This window comes from Nanorana parkeri, unplaced genomic scaffold (genome assembly GCF_000935625.1).
Source record: "Nanorana parkeri isolate BGI_ZX_2015 unplaced genomic scaffold, ASM93562v1 scaffold909, whole genome shotgun sequence".
NCBI classification, from domain to species: domain Eukaryota; kingdom Metazoa; phylum Chordata; class Amphibia; order Anura; family Dicroglossidae; genus Nanorana; species Nanorana parkeri.
In genome coordinates this window covers 85,537-101,558 of record NW_017307177.1, presented here as the reverse complement: position 1 = coordinate 101,558, position 16,022 = coordinate 85,537, and the positions used below count along the sequence as shown (strand labels likewise).

The 16,022-nt window shown below is 44.0% G+C and overlaps 1 protein-coding gene across 1 annotated transcript in view; it reads right to left on the bottom strand.

Moving 5' to 3' along the window:
* The window catches only part of PI4KA (phosphatidylinositol 4-kinase alpha), a 106,100-nt gene that overhangs the window by 23,347 nt on the left and 66,731 nt on the right, over nucleotides 1-16,022 (bottom strand). The window contains 14 exon segments of the mRNA XM_018566031.1: nucleotides 934-1,063; nucleotides 2,884-3,004; nucleotides 4,463-4,516; nucleotides 6,302-6,469; nucleotides 6,591-6,681; nucleotides 8,395-8,588; nucleotides 8,965-9,044; nucleotides 10,156-10,311; nucleotides 11,125-11,252; nucleotides 11,375-11,482; nucleotides 11,611-11,762; nucleotides 12,972-13,130; nucleotides 13,262-13,389; nucleotides 13,475-13,631. Coding sequence (XP_018421533.1) covers nucleotides 934-1,063; nucleotides 2,884-3,004; nucleotides 4,463-4,516; nucleotides 6,302-6,469; nucleotides 6,591-6,681; nucleotides 8,395-8,588; nucleotides 8,965-9,044; nucleotides 10,156-10,311; nucleotides 11,125-11,252; nucleotides 11,375-11,482; nucleotides 11,611-11,762; nucleotides 12,972-13,130; nucleotides 13,262-13,389; nucleotides 13,475-13,631 — 1,826 coding nt within the window.

The following is a 16,022-nucleotide window of genomic DNA, read 5'->3' as shown; positions in this document are numbered from 1 at the left end:
GTGACTGGGCGGCCGAGACCCCCAGTCATATGCACCCCCCTCGGACGAACCCACAGGCCACCCCGCCGGAGCAGGGCCGTCGCAGCCGACCCACCGCAGTGGGCCTGCATACGCTCGCTGGTCATCCAGGGGAGACTCCAAGGATCCGAGACATCCAGCCTGTCGCCCGGACAACACTTGCTAGAAGAATATTCTGAAAAAATCAGGAAGAAGCAGGTAAGAATACCGAGAAAAAATTCTTAGCTCCTTACTCCTGATGCTAGGCAAAAAACTGGAGACTTGTCAGCAGATGGGGGGTTTGGCCACCGGCAGGGGCCGCCCCTAGGCTGTAATTGGTCTTTAGTTTTTTTGTGCCTAGCGTCCTTCTCCTTAGGTGCTGCAGGTGGCGATATTACCCTACAGTACATGATCTCCGATCTGTTCCCTGTGTCCTTCAATGAACGGGAGAGAAAAGAAGAGCAGTGCACCACAATACACAGATGGTTTGCTAAAACACGCATGCATTGTATTGTGCTGGTAAGGTGCATTGGGGTGGACGGCAGTCAGTTTTGTGCACTACTGCAATCCAGCCTTAGGTTGGAGTATTTTTGTAGTGCTTAAAACAAGGGAACATTATAAGTGGATTTACACTGTGTTCCCCCATGCAAACACAAATGCTTTGATATACAACATTTCAGGGATTGGGAAGCATGTCACATATTTTGCAAGGGGGGCCATTCACACTACTGCACTACATTAACAAGTGCATTACCGCAACAAGCAATGCATTTTGCTTGCATTGATGTGGTGGTGCCATAATGAATGGCACCCCAACGCACCTCCAAAACCCACGTGCTCTGCAACTCAGCACAACACATAGCGTCCTGTGAGCTGAGGTGCAATAAAATGCAGCCTGATTCTTTTTGGTGTGTAGCTATGTGCTTAAAAACGTACTTAATGATTGCCGAGACATTTGTTATTTTATTGAAGAAATCAAACTCGCGCTGGTAGAAATCTTTGGCAGGGCCAGACAGGGACCCAGTAATCTCCTCTACAAGCTGTTCCAGCAGATCTCCAATGTCAGCTGCAGAAAGACAATGGAGCACATGAAAAGAATTAGTATGCAAAGCGAGCTAAAAAGACTGAAACTGCAATATTTGTTGTGTCAAATGTTTTATAACATATTTATAAACATATATATCAGGATGAGTTCACACATAATGGCTATAGGCCCCACAATTAGGAAGCACCGCTTTAAATATAGGGACTAAAAAGTAAGCAGCTCCTCTTTCCTATAACATTGTCCAGCGATCATTAGCCATCTGCATGTGCTGTAACAATCAGCAATGTCATTTACTACATTTAAAGGATAGGTACATTTCAAAATAACCTCTGTAGCCCACCCACTTTCATGCACCGCATCAAAAACTTAAAGTGAATCCCGGCTTCACAGGCAATTAGGAAGCCGGGCGACAGGTCATGATCTGCCGCCCGACTTCCTGATAATCGGGGCACACTGCGCCGGTATCAGTACTCGGCATCAGCGAGTACTGGAAAAAAAAATATCGGTACTCGTTACCGAACAACCAGTATCGGTGCATCCCTACCCTTAAGCAATGTCACCAGGACAGAAAGTCCATTTAGAGTTGTCACTAGAATAAAAATAGCGAGGGAATCTTCTATAGGGGAGACTGGTTCCAGTGACAACTGTAAAAAGGGACTTCTTTTATTTTGCTGAGATTTCCTTTTACTTAGTGTTGTGTATACGAGACAAGTAAATGTAATTCTTCTCAATGAACCAATAAAGGAGTTTTAACACTTCCCTACTCGATCCAAAACTTAGACCTCAGATGCAGATGCATTGTAATATCACTGGCACAGGCTAACAAGTTCTGGGCAATGTCTGCAACCTGCGACTCTGTGCGTCACCATGGTCATCTTGTGTATGTGCTGGCCTTTAGGCTTAATTCACTAAGCTATAATGATCAATATGTGCCATAGCCATGATTATTTTCTTTAAGTGGAGTTAAAATGTCAGTCACATGGCTGAAAATAATGAACCTTGTCTTAACAGATGTGCTTAAGCTCTGAAATTTAAGCCTATATAATATCCTTGTGAATACCTGTCACATATGGTTCTTTAATTCCAAAAGCAAAAGTTCCCATATGTGCCTAGTTTTCAAATAACTGCCAAACACCCTGAAGCAGCCTCGATAATTTAAATGTGATTTAATAGACACTATTATTATAGCACATAGAGATTTTATAGATTTTCCAACATGCTGGAAGATCTATGAAAGCCTGGCTGCACATTATTCCATTTTCTAAGAAGAACACATATCACATTTTGGAAAAGATCTACTTTTCTATGGCCATCCAAAATATAGAAGATTAAAAGAGAACTATAGCCAAACCTTTTTTTTGGCTTTACATCTCTTTTGGGTCGCAGGAATACATTCACTAATGTACTTCTGTGACCCAAAGTCAGCAGATAGCACACTACTGTTCGCTATATGCCGAGAGCACAGCCACGGTGCAGCCGAAAAGCCAACAATATTATCGTGATCCACCTCACTGCCTGGTTGACAGCTGGCTCTGCCTCTCTAGAGCCAGAGCCAGCTGTGCCCGCCCCCTCCCCATCTGTCCCTCCAATAAGTGCAGGAGGAACAGAGGTGGGGGGACTGAGCTGAGAAATCAGCGGTTTGTGATTTCTCAGCTCTCCGTAGTGTCCCACGCCAGCTTTAAGTATTGGGGATAGTATATTCCCAATACTTAGAGCTTCCAATACTTCTCCTTTAAGATACATGGTGCATTTTGCACAATATAGTACGTAATACTCTATTGTATGGAGCATATTTTCTTGAGATCATTTCGTACAAAAAAACAAAGTTATAATTTACTCACGATCCTTCTGATGTGCTTCTTCATCTAAAAAAATGTTGGTCTTCATGTTCCATATAAACTGATGAGCAAGAAGCTGGGACTTTGCAGCTGCCCATAGTATGTATTCCCGGACATAACCCATCTGAAAGTACACCAAACTTTGTGTTATTAAAATCCACAAACCAAAGCAGCATATTGCAATAGCACTCCTAAAAGAGGATTCTCGGGTGTTCATGTAAAAGGCCACCAGCGGTGCTTGAAGGAAACTTGTCATAAGAAATACATGTAGGCTGCCACTGAGGTCTCCTAATGAAAAAGCTTGCTACCTGGCTGGTTATGGTTTCAATAGTTTGGTGTCAACAAAGCAGTAGAAGTAAACAGTCAGTTAAGTTAGAACTCCAACTACAAAAGTAGTATTAAAGTCAAACTTTTTTTCAATAATAATTCCAGATCAAACAAATCTACATTGCCTAGCAAAGCATTGCTTTACTTTTTTGCCCGAACACTTACAATCATCATGTTTCTGAATAGCTGTTTCCAGGTCTCTCAGCTTAGCTTCCCTGAACTTCTTGTACAGTACAAGATCACAAAGGACAGTGCAGACTCCAGCAAATGTTCATCTACTAGTTGGGAGAAGGGGCCAGGGGGGAGGGAAGTAGCTTGATTTCCTGTGTCTGTGTGTTTGTGGAGACACACACAGGTTACCAGCACACAAGGGTGACAGCATAGCACTCTGCTTGAGAAAGGAGTCACTCTAAAACAGGAAGTCAAGACCAGTGCTCAGGGGACCAACTAATTCTGCAGGAAACAAAACTTTTAAACATCAAGAAGCAGCATCCATTGTAAGTAATTTCAACAGCATCTGAAATAGCTAAAAATCCTTTTGACTTTAATATCACTTTAAAGGGAGTGGATCTGCATGACAGTCAGGTAACTAGCATGATCTGGCGGTAGTCAGCAATGGCAGCCTACATATTTCTTTCATGAGACGTTTTCTTTTAACAAGCCTAAGTAGAACTCTCAAAACGTAACACCCACCTTCATCCAGCCAAATAAATGAATAACAAATGTGATTATATTTCCTGTAAGTACAAGGTATTATAACTGCAACAACAGGTCATGGGACTACTATAAGCTCAAGAGCTTGGGAGGCTCAAGGCTCAGATAAAAGCATGCAGATTTATACATTTGGTATGTTAAATGTTGGACAGTATAAATCCACTTAGCACAGAACCACCTTCTGATAACACTGCTGAAAGGGAAAACATTCTTCGCTATGTTCCTAAGGCATTTCACAATACAGAGAAGTAGCTTTAACAAACATTTAAAGTTACATGTACTTCCTGATTCTAGGACAAAAGTTTTCCACATATTATCTTGGGGTTTAAACTCAAAAGGTACATTCTTCAGATTCCAGCACAGTTTGATGTGAACTGCATTAATGAGAATGCGGTTTCAAGATATGACTGTTGTGTTTGTGATGGATCATTTGTAGCACAATAATACATTAGAAGCAGCAGTCTGTACACTGTGATACTCAGAAACTGATGAGTGTCAAGTAATGGCGGCCGAGACTTTCACTGCAGAAAATTGGACTCACCTTGTCATACCGCAGAGCCTGAACAATTTGTGGAATGTAAAATAGGATGGCATCCTGTAAGACAATGTAAAAAAAAAAATGAGGAGGACGTCACAGTAAATGTTCCACATTAGTAAAGGAGAATTATGAGGTGAGTGCTTTTCACTCAGCCTCATAATCTGAGCCGACCTGTGACAATGAGACTGTCACAGGTCGGCTGAGTAGATCGGGAAGTGAGCGAACACATACCGGCGTTCGCTCACTCCACGATCCTGTCACCGCTGAGAGCTGTGACAGGGGAGGGACTGGATTCTCCCCTCCCCTGTCCGATTCTCCAGCGCTGACTGGCAGGACGGACGGGGGAGGGGCGGGTACAGCTGGCTCTGCCTCTAGATAGGCAGAGCCAGCTGTCACTCACGCAGCTGGGAGGATCCCGGCATAATTGTCGGGATCCGTTTCAGCTGCGGCGTCTCAGTATACTGCGAGCTGCAGCTCGCGGTATACTGAGCTTTGGGTAACGGGAGGACGCTAGTTTGTGTCCTCCCGTTACCCTTCGGAGAACTACGGGGAAAAGGCCTAACCACATAATTCTCCTTTAAGAATGGGAATCGGTGAGGGGAACAAGGATAACTAAGGCAAGATCATAAAACAAACAAACATTGAGGTAAACCTGCCAAAATGTGCACAATTAAAAGAGAACTTATGATGAAAAAAGCATAGGAAGAATGATCAGTAGATCCAGACATATAGAGAGATATGATGTATGCAAATTGTAAATCCACTAACATATTAAATGGTTATGTACCGAGCGTGGTGATAACAGCAAAAGGAGTTTCCCTTCTGTTGAGCTGAGAGGGTACACCATATAGCTCTATGAATAAGTTGTACCCTTTTGTAAACTACATTTCACATGAGATGAACCCTCATCTCTCACAGACCCAAGGGATAGCTCATGGGCTTTCCTAACCAGTCAGGTGAGATTATGGCCAGCAGTATGGCTGCTGAGAGGGAATCATCGCTGAGGCCTTCAGCACACTAAGTCTCTTTGCATTGTGACAGTGCCATAGTGTAATACAGCATATACAGCTAGCAAGGTGTCACAGCACTCAATGTCCAAGTTGGTTTTTACAAAGTTTTATATTTAAAGCAGAGGCAAAGTATCTTTATATAGGAAGCATCTGATCTGACAGGCCGACGGCTTCGCTTGGCAGTCTTTATTTACATGCAAACTCCTGCCAGCAACGCCCACAAATGACGTGGCCGAAATAATGACTCGTCCTGCAGTCCATAGGTCATGGACACCAGATGTGACTTGGCACTGTAGGGCTGCACTGAAAGTTCAGGAGGAGACTTTGAAATGCACAGCTTTTTTTTAAACAAAGGAACAGTAGGAAATAAGCTGTAGGTGAAGAGGAAGTACAGCATTTAAAGTATCTAAACCAACAAAAAAACTAAATGTAATAAATTGCAGCTGCTTCCCAGTCCTTAGATAAAGTGGTGCATTAGTTTTCTTTTTCAGGTAAGGTATTTTGCTAGGGATGCACCGATACCGGTATTTCGGTATCGAGTGCCTATATTTTTTATCCTGGATATGATCCCCATAGTTTGTAGGCTAGAGGGTAACAGTGCAGGAAGTGCAGGGAAATTTTTCTGATGAGGACAGAGCCCACAATAAAATCCTGGCAGAGGTTCCAACCCATCCACAGGCTTTCCAAAACTGAAGCTAATAAGATTGGTTGAAGTTTCACTTTAAGTGTATTATGGCATTGTAAAAGACTGGGGACAAAGAAAAAACATTAGAAAAGTAAATATACAGTCACATAACATACTATAAAGGGAAAGAGTGTACTAGTTCAATACCGGCGGGAATGATCGCAGAACTTTGACTCCATACTGAGCAGTTAGCGGATGTGGAGGATACATGCTGGAGAAGTAAGATAGCCCGGTAGGTGGATCAGTTGGTGCCCAGCACAGGATATGGCTGAGCTCAGGGGCATCGGCATCGATCGTATGCCATGTTACCAAATACTGCAAGAGAAAATGAATAATCATCTGCTCTAAAGTGATTATATTACATCCATTAATAAGAATGTTTATAACGGTTTAATATATTAAAATGTTACTCAGAAATAAACAACAGAACACTTACTTTAATAGCCTCTGGGATGTCATTGACGGCACTTGGATCCAGTCTGACAAGGCGAGTCACTTCTCCTCCAATTGCTTCAGTGTTTTTAAATCTGCAAATGAGTATTCAGAGCGGTAAATATTACTTGTAGGTAATAAACTATTACATTTCTATGAAATCTTCACCGTTTAATAATTTATGGAATACTCAGAAGGGGGTCATTGTAGGGACAACCTGGGCAGCAAACCTGGGTCTACGGCTAGTATATCCAAAGCCAAAAACATATATATTTCCTACAGTAGGGAATGGGTAAGGCCCTTGTCAGTTCTGATTCATGCTGGGGAGATTTCCCTTAATGTCCTGTGTTGTAGACAAAACAGGAAGTGAGAGAATGGCTGCACAGAATTACCGTATTTGCCAGCGTATAAGGCGACTGGGTGTATAAGACAGTAGAAAGGTATCATGGCACACTCACAAGTCAGCATGTAAAAAAACTTGTCTCACCACTAAGGTCAATAACAGAGGTTTGGATACACGTCTTCTGCAGAAAATGTGAAAGCCGCACAGCCGCGCCAAGGCACCTCTTATAGTGCGGTCCTAACTCTAAACTATGAGAGTCTCAGCTGACAGGGCAGAGCTGTGTGCAGTAAAGAATACCAACAATATTTTTGGTATCCACCCTGGCTGTCTAATTGACAACTGCCTCTGACTCTCTGCACACAGCTGAGAGCCAAAACCAGCTGTGCCTGTCACGTCCCCTTATTGCACCTCCAGTGCTGGCTGGAGCTACAGGCCAGAGAATCCCTGTGCGGACAGTGACTGACAGCCACTGCCATCCACTGGGGTTTTTATTTTTTACTATAGTAAGGAAAGAAAGAAAAAAAAAAACACCTATGACAACTGTTCCCCCTATATTAACCTTATAAAACATTTATTATTACCCAATTTTTGGGTAAAATATAAAAGGCGGGGTCACGTAGGGTAAATAGACACCAAACATGTCAAGCCTTAAAATTGCGCGCGCCCACGAAAGTTTAAAAAACAACAATACCCAAAATTGGCCATAGGCGACGCTTTAAAAGCTTTTACCGCTCATCAGTTTAGTGTTATCAGTGATTGATGGCCCTAGACTTATTGCTCTCACTCCGACGTTCGCGGCGATATGCAACATGAGGGGGTGGGGGACTTAAAACTTTTTTTTTTAGGGGGGGTTCTCTTTTTTTTTTATATATTACTTTATTTTTTACACTTAAAGGAGAACTATGAGGCAAGTGAAAATCACTCAGCCTCATAGTTCTAGCTGACCTGTGTCAATGAGACTGTCACACGTCGGCTCAATAGATCGGGGAGTGAGCAAACACATACCATCGCTCGGTCACTTCTCAATCCTGTCCCTGCAGAAAGTCGTGACTGTCACTCACGGCTCCCTGCAGGGATTTCCCCCCTCCCCTGTCCGATCCTCCAGCGCTGACTGGCGGAACGGACGGGGAGGGGGCGGGTACAGCTGACGCAGTAATGTCGGGATCCGTCCCGGCTGTGGCGTCTCAGTATACCGCGAGCTAGTGAGCTTTGGGTGACGGGAGGACCCTAGTTTGTGTCCTCCCGTTACCCTTAGGAGAACTATGTTATTGCAGAACTCCCTCCCATCTTCCTCCTGACACCCTCCCGAGACGGTCCCGGGCCGCAGATGGGGCAGCGGAGCAAAAAAAAAAGCTATTTACGGCAACCCGCCAATGGGTGTTTGCCGTCCGTCCATTTTTTCACAACTGGCGGACGGCAAGCAGTTAAACTAGGTACATCTATATGGTCACTAAGTTACATTCACCTTGCTGGTAACTGGACTGCCAGGTGAGGGGAAATGCTCCAGGCTAAGTTCACATTGTCTTTCCATTGCTTCTCACTCAGGCTGATGTACTTTGATCTCCAGTTTGCCACACTGTTTTCTCCTGTTTGATCCAGCTCTAATTCAGGAGAAGAGAGAGGGTTGTACCAGGTGGTTAGACGGTCAATCTCAGTAGCCTAGAAAAGAACAAACAAGTAATAGTTAGGAATGGCTATGACAACATTTCCAGTAAATGTTTGGCCACATAAGAGATTTTGTTAGTAGGAAAACAAGAAATAACTGCAGATTGCTCAATGCTGCAAGGGTATGTGATTAGTGTACAGCCCTGTGACCCTTGTAGCAAGTAATGTTTGCTTTGTTACAAACTCAACAATTACTCTCAAGGCAAAAGCAGTAATTCCAAAAACAAATCATTAGAGCCGGAAAGAAGAACATGTGGTGGACCCATGCTGAGATAATGATCACATTTTAAGATGCACAAACATGAAGCTGAAAGCACACAAACATACACATAAGGACAAAATACATAAAGGTTAGGAATGAGTCACATACCAACAGAGATAAGAGCAGAGTCCTCCTTTTCATGTAATATTTGTGGAGTTGTGTCCCTCGGTTTGTTTTCTTTGTCAGCCCTGTGAATAGTAGAGTCTAATCTTAAAACCTCAGGTATAAAAGCACTTCCTTTCAGAAGATTGATTCTGTTTGTAAAGCAAAGGGCAGTGTCTATACACTGAGTGGCCAGATTATTATGACCACCCCATCAGTACTTCGTAGGGCCACGAGATGACTCCACAAGATGACTTTGTTGGGCCGCCTCGTGACTCCACGAGATGTTGAAAGGTGATGCGAGGAATCTGACACTGCACTGTTGCCCTTCTGTTGCCTTGTACCAGTCTTGCCACTCTCCGTTCTGCCCTAACATTGACTAGTTGCTGACGGCCACAATTCGCACGTTCAGACCCAGATTTTCGACTGACAGTCCAGTCTTTAAACACTTTAACAACAGCTGCTCTTGAACATTTAACGAATTCTGCTGTTTTGCTGATACTCGCTCCATGGCTCCGAGCGCCAACAATCATCCCACGTTCAAAGGATGTTAAATCGCGTTGTTTACCCGTATCTTCAGAAAAAAAATCACTTCTACTGTCGTGGTAAACAACCCCTATTTATAATGGTCTGGCCCTCTAGCAACTTCAGCGCAAAATTATAGCTAATTTGCCTACAAACGTCAGGTGGTCATAATAAACTGGCCACTCAGTGTATATTATATATACACACACACACAAACAGTATAGTGATACAATACAAAAAGCAATACTGTATGGCTAAAACTGGCCATACACTGTACAAATTTCAGCTGGTTCTTGAGGAAGCGCCCTTTTGGCTGGCACCCCTCGATCAGCTGATCGAAGGAGCAGGTCGGAAAAAATGTTTGAGCGAACACAGCCGGCAGGCAATGAGCTGCTGTTTCTGTTCGGGTATTCTGACAGCAGCTGGCAAAGCAGACAGCGCGAGATCTCCCTATTAACGCTCTTGTTTACCCATATCTTCAGAAAAAAAATCACTTCTACTGTCGTGGTAAACAACCTGCTTTCCTATTTATAATGGTCTGGCCCTCTAGCAACTTCAGCGCGAAATTATAGCTAATTATAGCTAATTTGCCTACAAACGTCAGGTGGTCATAATAATCTGGCCACTCAGTGTATATTTATATTAAGGCTCCCATGAGAAAACTTCACACACCTGACTTTTTAGAGATGGTAGACATGCCGCTGGATAATGGGTATGTGTTAATCCAGCCTTGTGTGGTCTGCTGTCGAGATCCTACCGTCACATCCAGATTGCTGCGAGTGACATCCGCCATCACAGACAAGCTATGTACAGAAGGATCCAGATTATCTATAGAAGACAAGCATATTGCATGTATTAACCAGATACAGTTAAGAGAATACAACATTTCCCACACATTTACATACAGAACAAGCCATTTAGTAGATGTGACAAGGATAGGGGTTAGGAAGCTATAACACTGCCAGCGTGGTGCTTTAAGTGGTTACCTTTTAATCCCTTAGTTTAAATCTTACAAAATGTTGTTTCAAGAGCTTAATCATCCCTCATAGTGTTATAGTTTGCCCTAACTTTCCAATTGAATTACATGCTAGGAAAACATACAACACACTTGTCCAGACTCTGCTACAGTACCAGTGCACTTCTCCACAGACTTCCACAGCGCATTTCGGTACAGAGCCCTGCTGCAAAGGTGCATTTTTCTACTGACCGATTTTGCCACCGTGCACTTCTTTGCTAATTGCCACTGAAACTGTTCACTCCCTCACTTCCTGCCACCACCATGTAATGCACTTCAACTGACCGCCACATATGCACTGGCACACTTTTCCATTGACCGCTGCCTATGTAAGTCAGGCACTTCTCCAACAGCACTTATCACAAACTTCTGAACTATGTACACTGTGCTGTACATTATATTCCTAAGACTACTGTAGTTTGTACGCTGTATTGCACATGCATACCAATATAAATTCTTTCAGGAATTCGCCATTTCATCCTATTCAACAAACAGGCACACTTTTGCATGCCCCTTTGGTTTAAATGTCAGCAATTGTGGCAAATGTGTTTTAACTACTACATTTGGATCAAGTGTAAAATACACGTCGAACAAAAAGTAGCTTCAACATTAAGCAAAGTTATTACCTGGAGGAACCAACTGGTTTGCAGTAAGGTACTTCTTATCGGAGAACATGGCCGTCCAAAACTTGATCAAGATGCTAATATCTTCTCTCAGCTGCTTCTCTGTTTGTGTTGGGCATTTAGGCGCACAGCTATCCCAGGACAGAGCACACAATACTACTTTAAATATGTTTGCTTAAACTGAGCTGTCTTCATAATAAGTATGGTCACAATAAGAAAAATACAAACATATAAAATGCACACGCAGATGTACCTGAAGTAATCAAACGCTGTGGAATAAATTTTTTCTCTAAGAACATTACGGATGGTGGCATTTGGGACCACATCTGCGTGCAGCATTGATAACCCCAGAGTCAGCAGCCTGGAGTGAAGAGAGATAGCCATTCAGGAAAATTGCAAGGTCTAAAAAGATATTTGCCAACCTGCATGATTGAAAGCCACTTTCAGTCAAGGTGTTCTCTTGATATAAATAAAACTAAGAGCACTCACTTGAATCTAGGCCCGATGGCTGCCACGTGTCTGTTAATGCTGCCTTTTGATCCTCCAATATTCAGAGAGAGGGAGCGTTGTAGAAGGCTAGAGAATATCTCAATCTGGTCTGAGCTGCAGTACTTAGCGATTTCAAACCTCTGCATCAGGAACTACAAACAAGGGAAAAACTTCACTGTGATATTTACAGGCATCCACTGAATCCTTAAAGTGAATCTCCACTCAAGGCTTCCATTTTAATTATGGCTAGAGTGGGGAAAGATTAGAAGCCCTGCTATTACTTTCTGGGGCTCAGTTAGAGAGATTTCCCTGCATTTACTGTCACAGCGGCAAATCTGCAACAGAGACTCAAACACCAATCAAAGCCTGACATGGGTGTGAGCCTATTACTACTCCGCAAATAAAAATTATTTGTATTTTTGTCTGTGTTGCTTTTGGAGATTTTCCCTCACTTCCTCTATGTCGAAAAATATTGTCAGTGACAGGAAGTGAGGGGGAAAGCTCTCTAAGGGAGCCCCAGATAGCAATAAAACCCAACAGGGGCCCTAATCAGTGTGCATCCAAAAGTAAAAAATACAAGTCATTGCTGGACATACACTTTAATCTATGAGTACACTCTATATGTATGAAAAAAAATAGAAATTCATCTGACTAAATCATTATGTCAAAGCTACTCCTGAGCCACGGCACAGTCTTAAATCAGGTAAGAATTAACATGCAGCAAGCAAAGCTCTCTATGTATTTACTTGCTTTAGGAGTTCTCTTAACACATAAAACCACCTAAAGCTCACCACACCCTACAATCTGAATGTATCAGCTCCTTTAGATCTAACAAGGGCCTGACTGGTTTGATAGAAATGAATTGGATAGTTTAGTTAGGTCCACGTTATATAGTTTTGGTAAATCTAAAGGTGATCATACAGCATTTGCACAGTCAGATTGAAACACATATGGGGAGCATTAAGATGGCCAAATACTGCTCGACATTAGAACATTCGGTGACCCTGTTTTAACACCCACCCCCCTCCTTTCCCCCACCTGACAAAACTAGAATTTTTCAAACCACTTTTGTTGAAGGAGCCGGTCTGAAAATTCTCGGCTGAACATCCGATTGGATACGAATACAAAAGCCGGCAGCAGGGATTCCTCTATGTAAGTGAATGGGAAAACCGATGGATTTCTCTTATTCAGCCAGCAGGGTGTATTGTGAGGTGGGAGGTTCAAAGAGCAATTGTGCACAGTAACCTCGAATTAGTTAGTTAATATCCAGATTTCCCTTCTGTTTAAAGCAGTGAAAACAGTGAAGGTAATTGTTAACTGGTTGTTATGAATTATAACACTGTTACATTTATGTTGCTTACATCAATCCATATATAGTGCGGATTCACTTCTGGTGAGCACGGATGTGGTTGGCTCTGCTCCGAAGCCGCCAGGGGATCAGCTTCCTTTTGCTCGGGCGAGAACAGCCCAATCTTCTGTTCTACTGTCATTTGCCAAGCTCCAACCATCTCTCGCATGAACTGTCACAATACAGCATGTGTTACAGGATAAAGAGCTATCATACAAGATGCCAATTAGATGGCTTTTAGGATTGTTTTAACCAAATTCTAGACCACCAGCAGAGTAAACATAATACTACATGACACCTTACCGGCACTTCAATCCCATTCTTAGCTGCCACAAGCCATTCCCAGCAGGCAATGGCTGTCTCCATCCCATGGTCAGTAAACATGCGCAGTGGAGCCCAACAGAGATGGTGTAAAAGCTGAGCATCACATTCTGTTCAGAAAAAAAGAAACCATAATATTCACACACTATGTTGTTGTGTTACAAAAACAGATAGAGCTAAACAGATATGTCCTACCGTTGCTGCTTATGAGCAAGGCTGTTAGCTTGAACATGACCTGTGAATATGTCTCTGGTTGCCGCATTTTCAGAGCATCATTCAGGTGCGTCATCATAAGCTTATTCAGGTCAGATGTGTGACCAGTAGCATTAGAAAACGCAATCATGCCAGCAACCTGCCACGAAAAACAAACAAACAAACAAACCAGATTTGGATTTGCTTTACATGATAACAATACATAAATCTGCCTTGAAACCATCAGTCATATGAATTAATATAAAGCGTGCAGTTACTGAGCCACATAATGTTATTATGCACAAGTGATAAGCCTGGGCTTGGTGAGAACCCAGTACACCCAAGTCCAACGAAAACTGTGACTAGCAACCACCCCGAGCACCCCCTAATCTCCTCTGGCCCAATCGGTTGCAGAGAGGCGCATTTCCCGCCCCACAGTTATAGTCCCAACTGCTGTCTGGGGCAGGCAAACTGGGTCCGCACCAAGCCCACACTCATCTCTACTTATCACTAAGAAAACTGCTTCCAGGTAAGTATCTCAATTATCTCCCACTAAAAATACCAAGGTTTACTTTTAATACAGGACCAACTCCAGCCAAAACTGTATTTTTCAGTTTTGGATAGACCCAGGAATAGTAAATACTTATGTCCATGTTTTTATTGCTGCTTGTGACACCATTGGGCAGATTACACCTCACTTATCTCTGTGGCAGAAGTACATGAAATAAGGGGAGTAGTTGTCACCAGGACAGGAAGACACAGACAATAACGATACATCTACTGGAAGGGTAGTCTGTGCTCCCATTGGGGACACAAGCCACAATAAACACCTGACAGAATTTCAATCTCATTCCTATGGTGTCCAAAACAAAAGTACGATTTTTGTACTCACCGTAAAATCCTTTTCTCTCCGTTCATTGAAGGACACAGGGAACAGATCTAGGATCATGTACTGTAGGGTAATATCGCCACCTGCAGGAGAAGGACGCTAGGCACAAAACTAAAGACCAATTACAGCCTAGGGGCGGCCCCTGCTGGTGGCCAAACCCCCCACCTGCTGACAAGTCTCCAGTAAGTAACAAGCAGTTAGGAGTACACACCCACACAGAGGGGCGGGACCTGTGTCCTTCAATGAACGGAGAGAAAAGGATTTTTTACGGTGAGTACAAAAATCCTACTTTCTCTTCCGTTCATTGAAGGACACAGGGAACAGATCTAGGATCATGTACTGTAGGGACGTCACAAAGCAGTACCTGAAGAGGGGCGGGCAGAAAAAAACCAAATAAACCCAACAGAAAACAATCCCCTCAAACGGCCGCCTGCAATATCATGCGCCCCAAACCAGCATCTGCCGATGCCAAAACATCCACCTTATAAAACTTGGCAAAGGTGTGAACAGAAGACCAAGTAGCGGCCTTACAAACTCGAGAAACCGAGGCAACAGGACGGAAAGCCCAAGATGCCTCAACAGCCCTTGTAGAATGGGCCTTAACAGAAAAAGGCTAACGCCCCTTAAAGGCATACGCCTGACAAAACACGTTGCGAATCCAGCGAGAGATGGCGGCCGAGGAAGCGACCCGACACTCCGAGGACCAACCAAAAAGGCAACCCTTTGAGACAAGGGCAGACGCGGAAATTCCCGCAAAGATCCAAAAGGAGATTCCCGGAAAAACTAAAGAACCAGGTTCAGATCCCGGTAAGGCGGTAACGGGGATCGGACAGGAGGAGCAATCTGCGTAACCCCCTGTACGAAGGTGCGAACCAAAGCGTAGGACGCGATGGGCGACTGGAAAGAACTGTCCAGGCCAAAAACCTGGGACTGCACCGCACTTTAGGTCAGCCGTGATCTACCCCACGGTGTAAAAAGGCCAAAATCCTGGCCACCGAGAACAAAAGAGGCGGAAAAACCCACGACTCACCCCAGGCAAAGCCCATCAGGTAGGGTGATAGATCCTTTGAGACCCAGCCCGCGGACTCTCAGCATCGTAGAGATAACCGCATCCGACCGACCTCAGTCCCAAAGGATCACAGCTTGGTAATTCCACTACAGTCCTCCGCCCTACCAACTGAGCCACCGAAGGATCCCTTCAAAACCAGGCCAAGCCAGCGACTGTAAAGACAGACGGCACACCTTTGGCCCTGACGCAGCATCTTAGCCCAGGCCGCAGCATCTCAGTCAGGGTCCTAGAGACCACAGCCGAGGCCAAAAACCGGACGCAGATGGTACGCGAGACAGCCTCTGCCTTCTGATCCGTAGGATCCCAAAGGGAAGAAGATTTCGACACCGGGATAACCGTTGCCTCGTTCAGGCGGGAAAACCAAAGGGCCACATGGGGGTGGGGGGGTTGGGTGGAAGACGACGACCACTCAGCCACAAGGCCCCCCCAAATGGATAACCAACCGAAAAACCTTGCGGAACCGAAAATGACTAAGCGGGACGCTTCTACCCCCGGTAGATGAAGTCATCAAAAAACGGGGACCTAGGGAACCCGCGGGAGCGCAGAAGAACCAGGGTGCTGCTCCAGCGTCTCCCGGACTAAACGATTAGCAC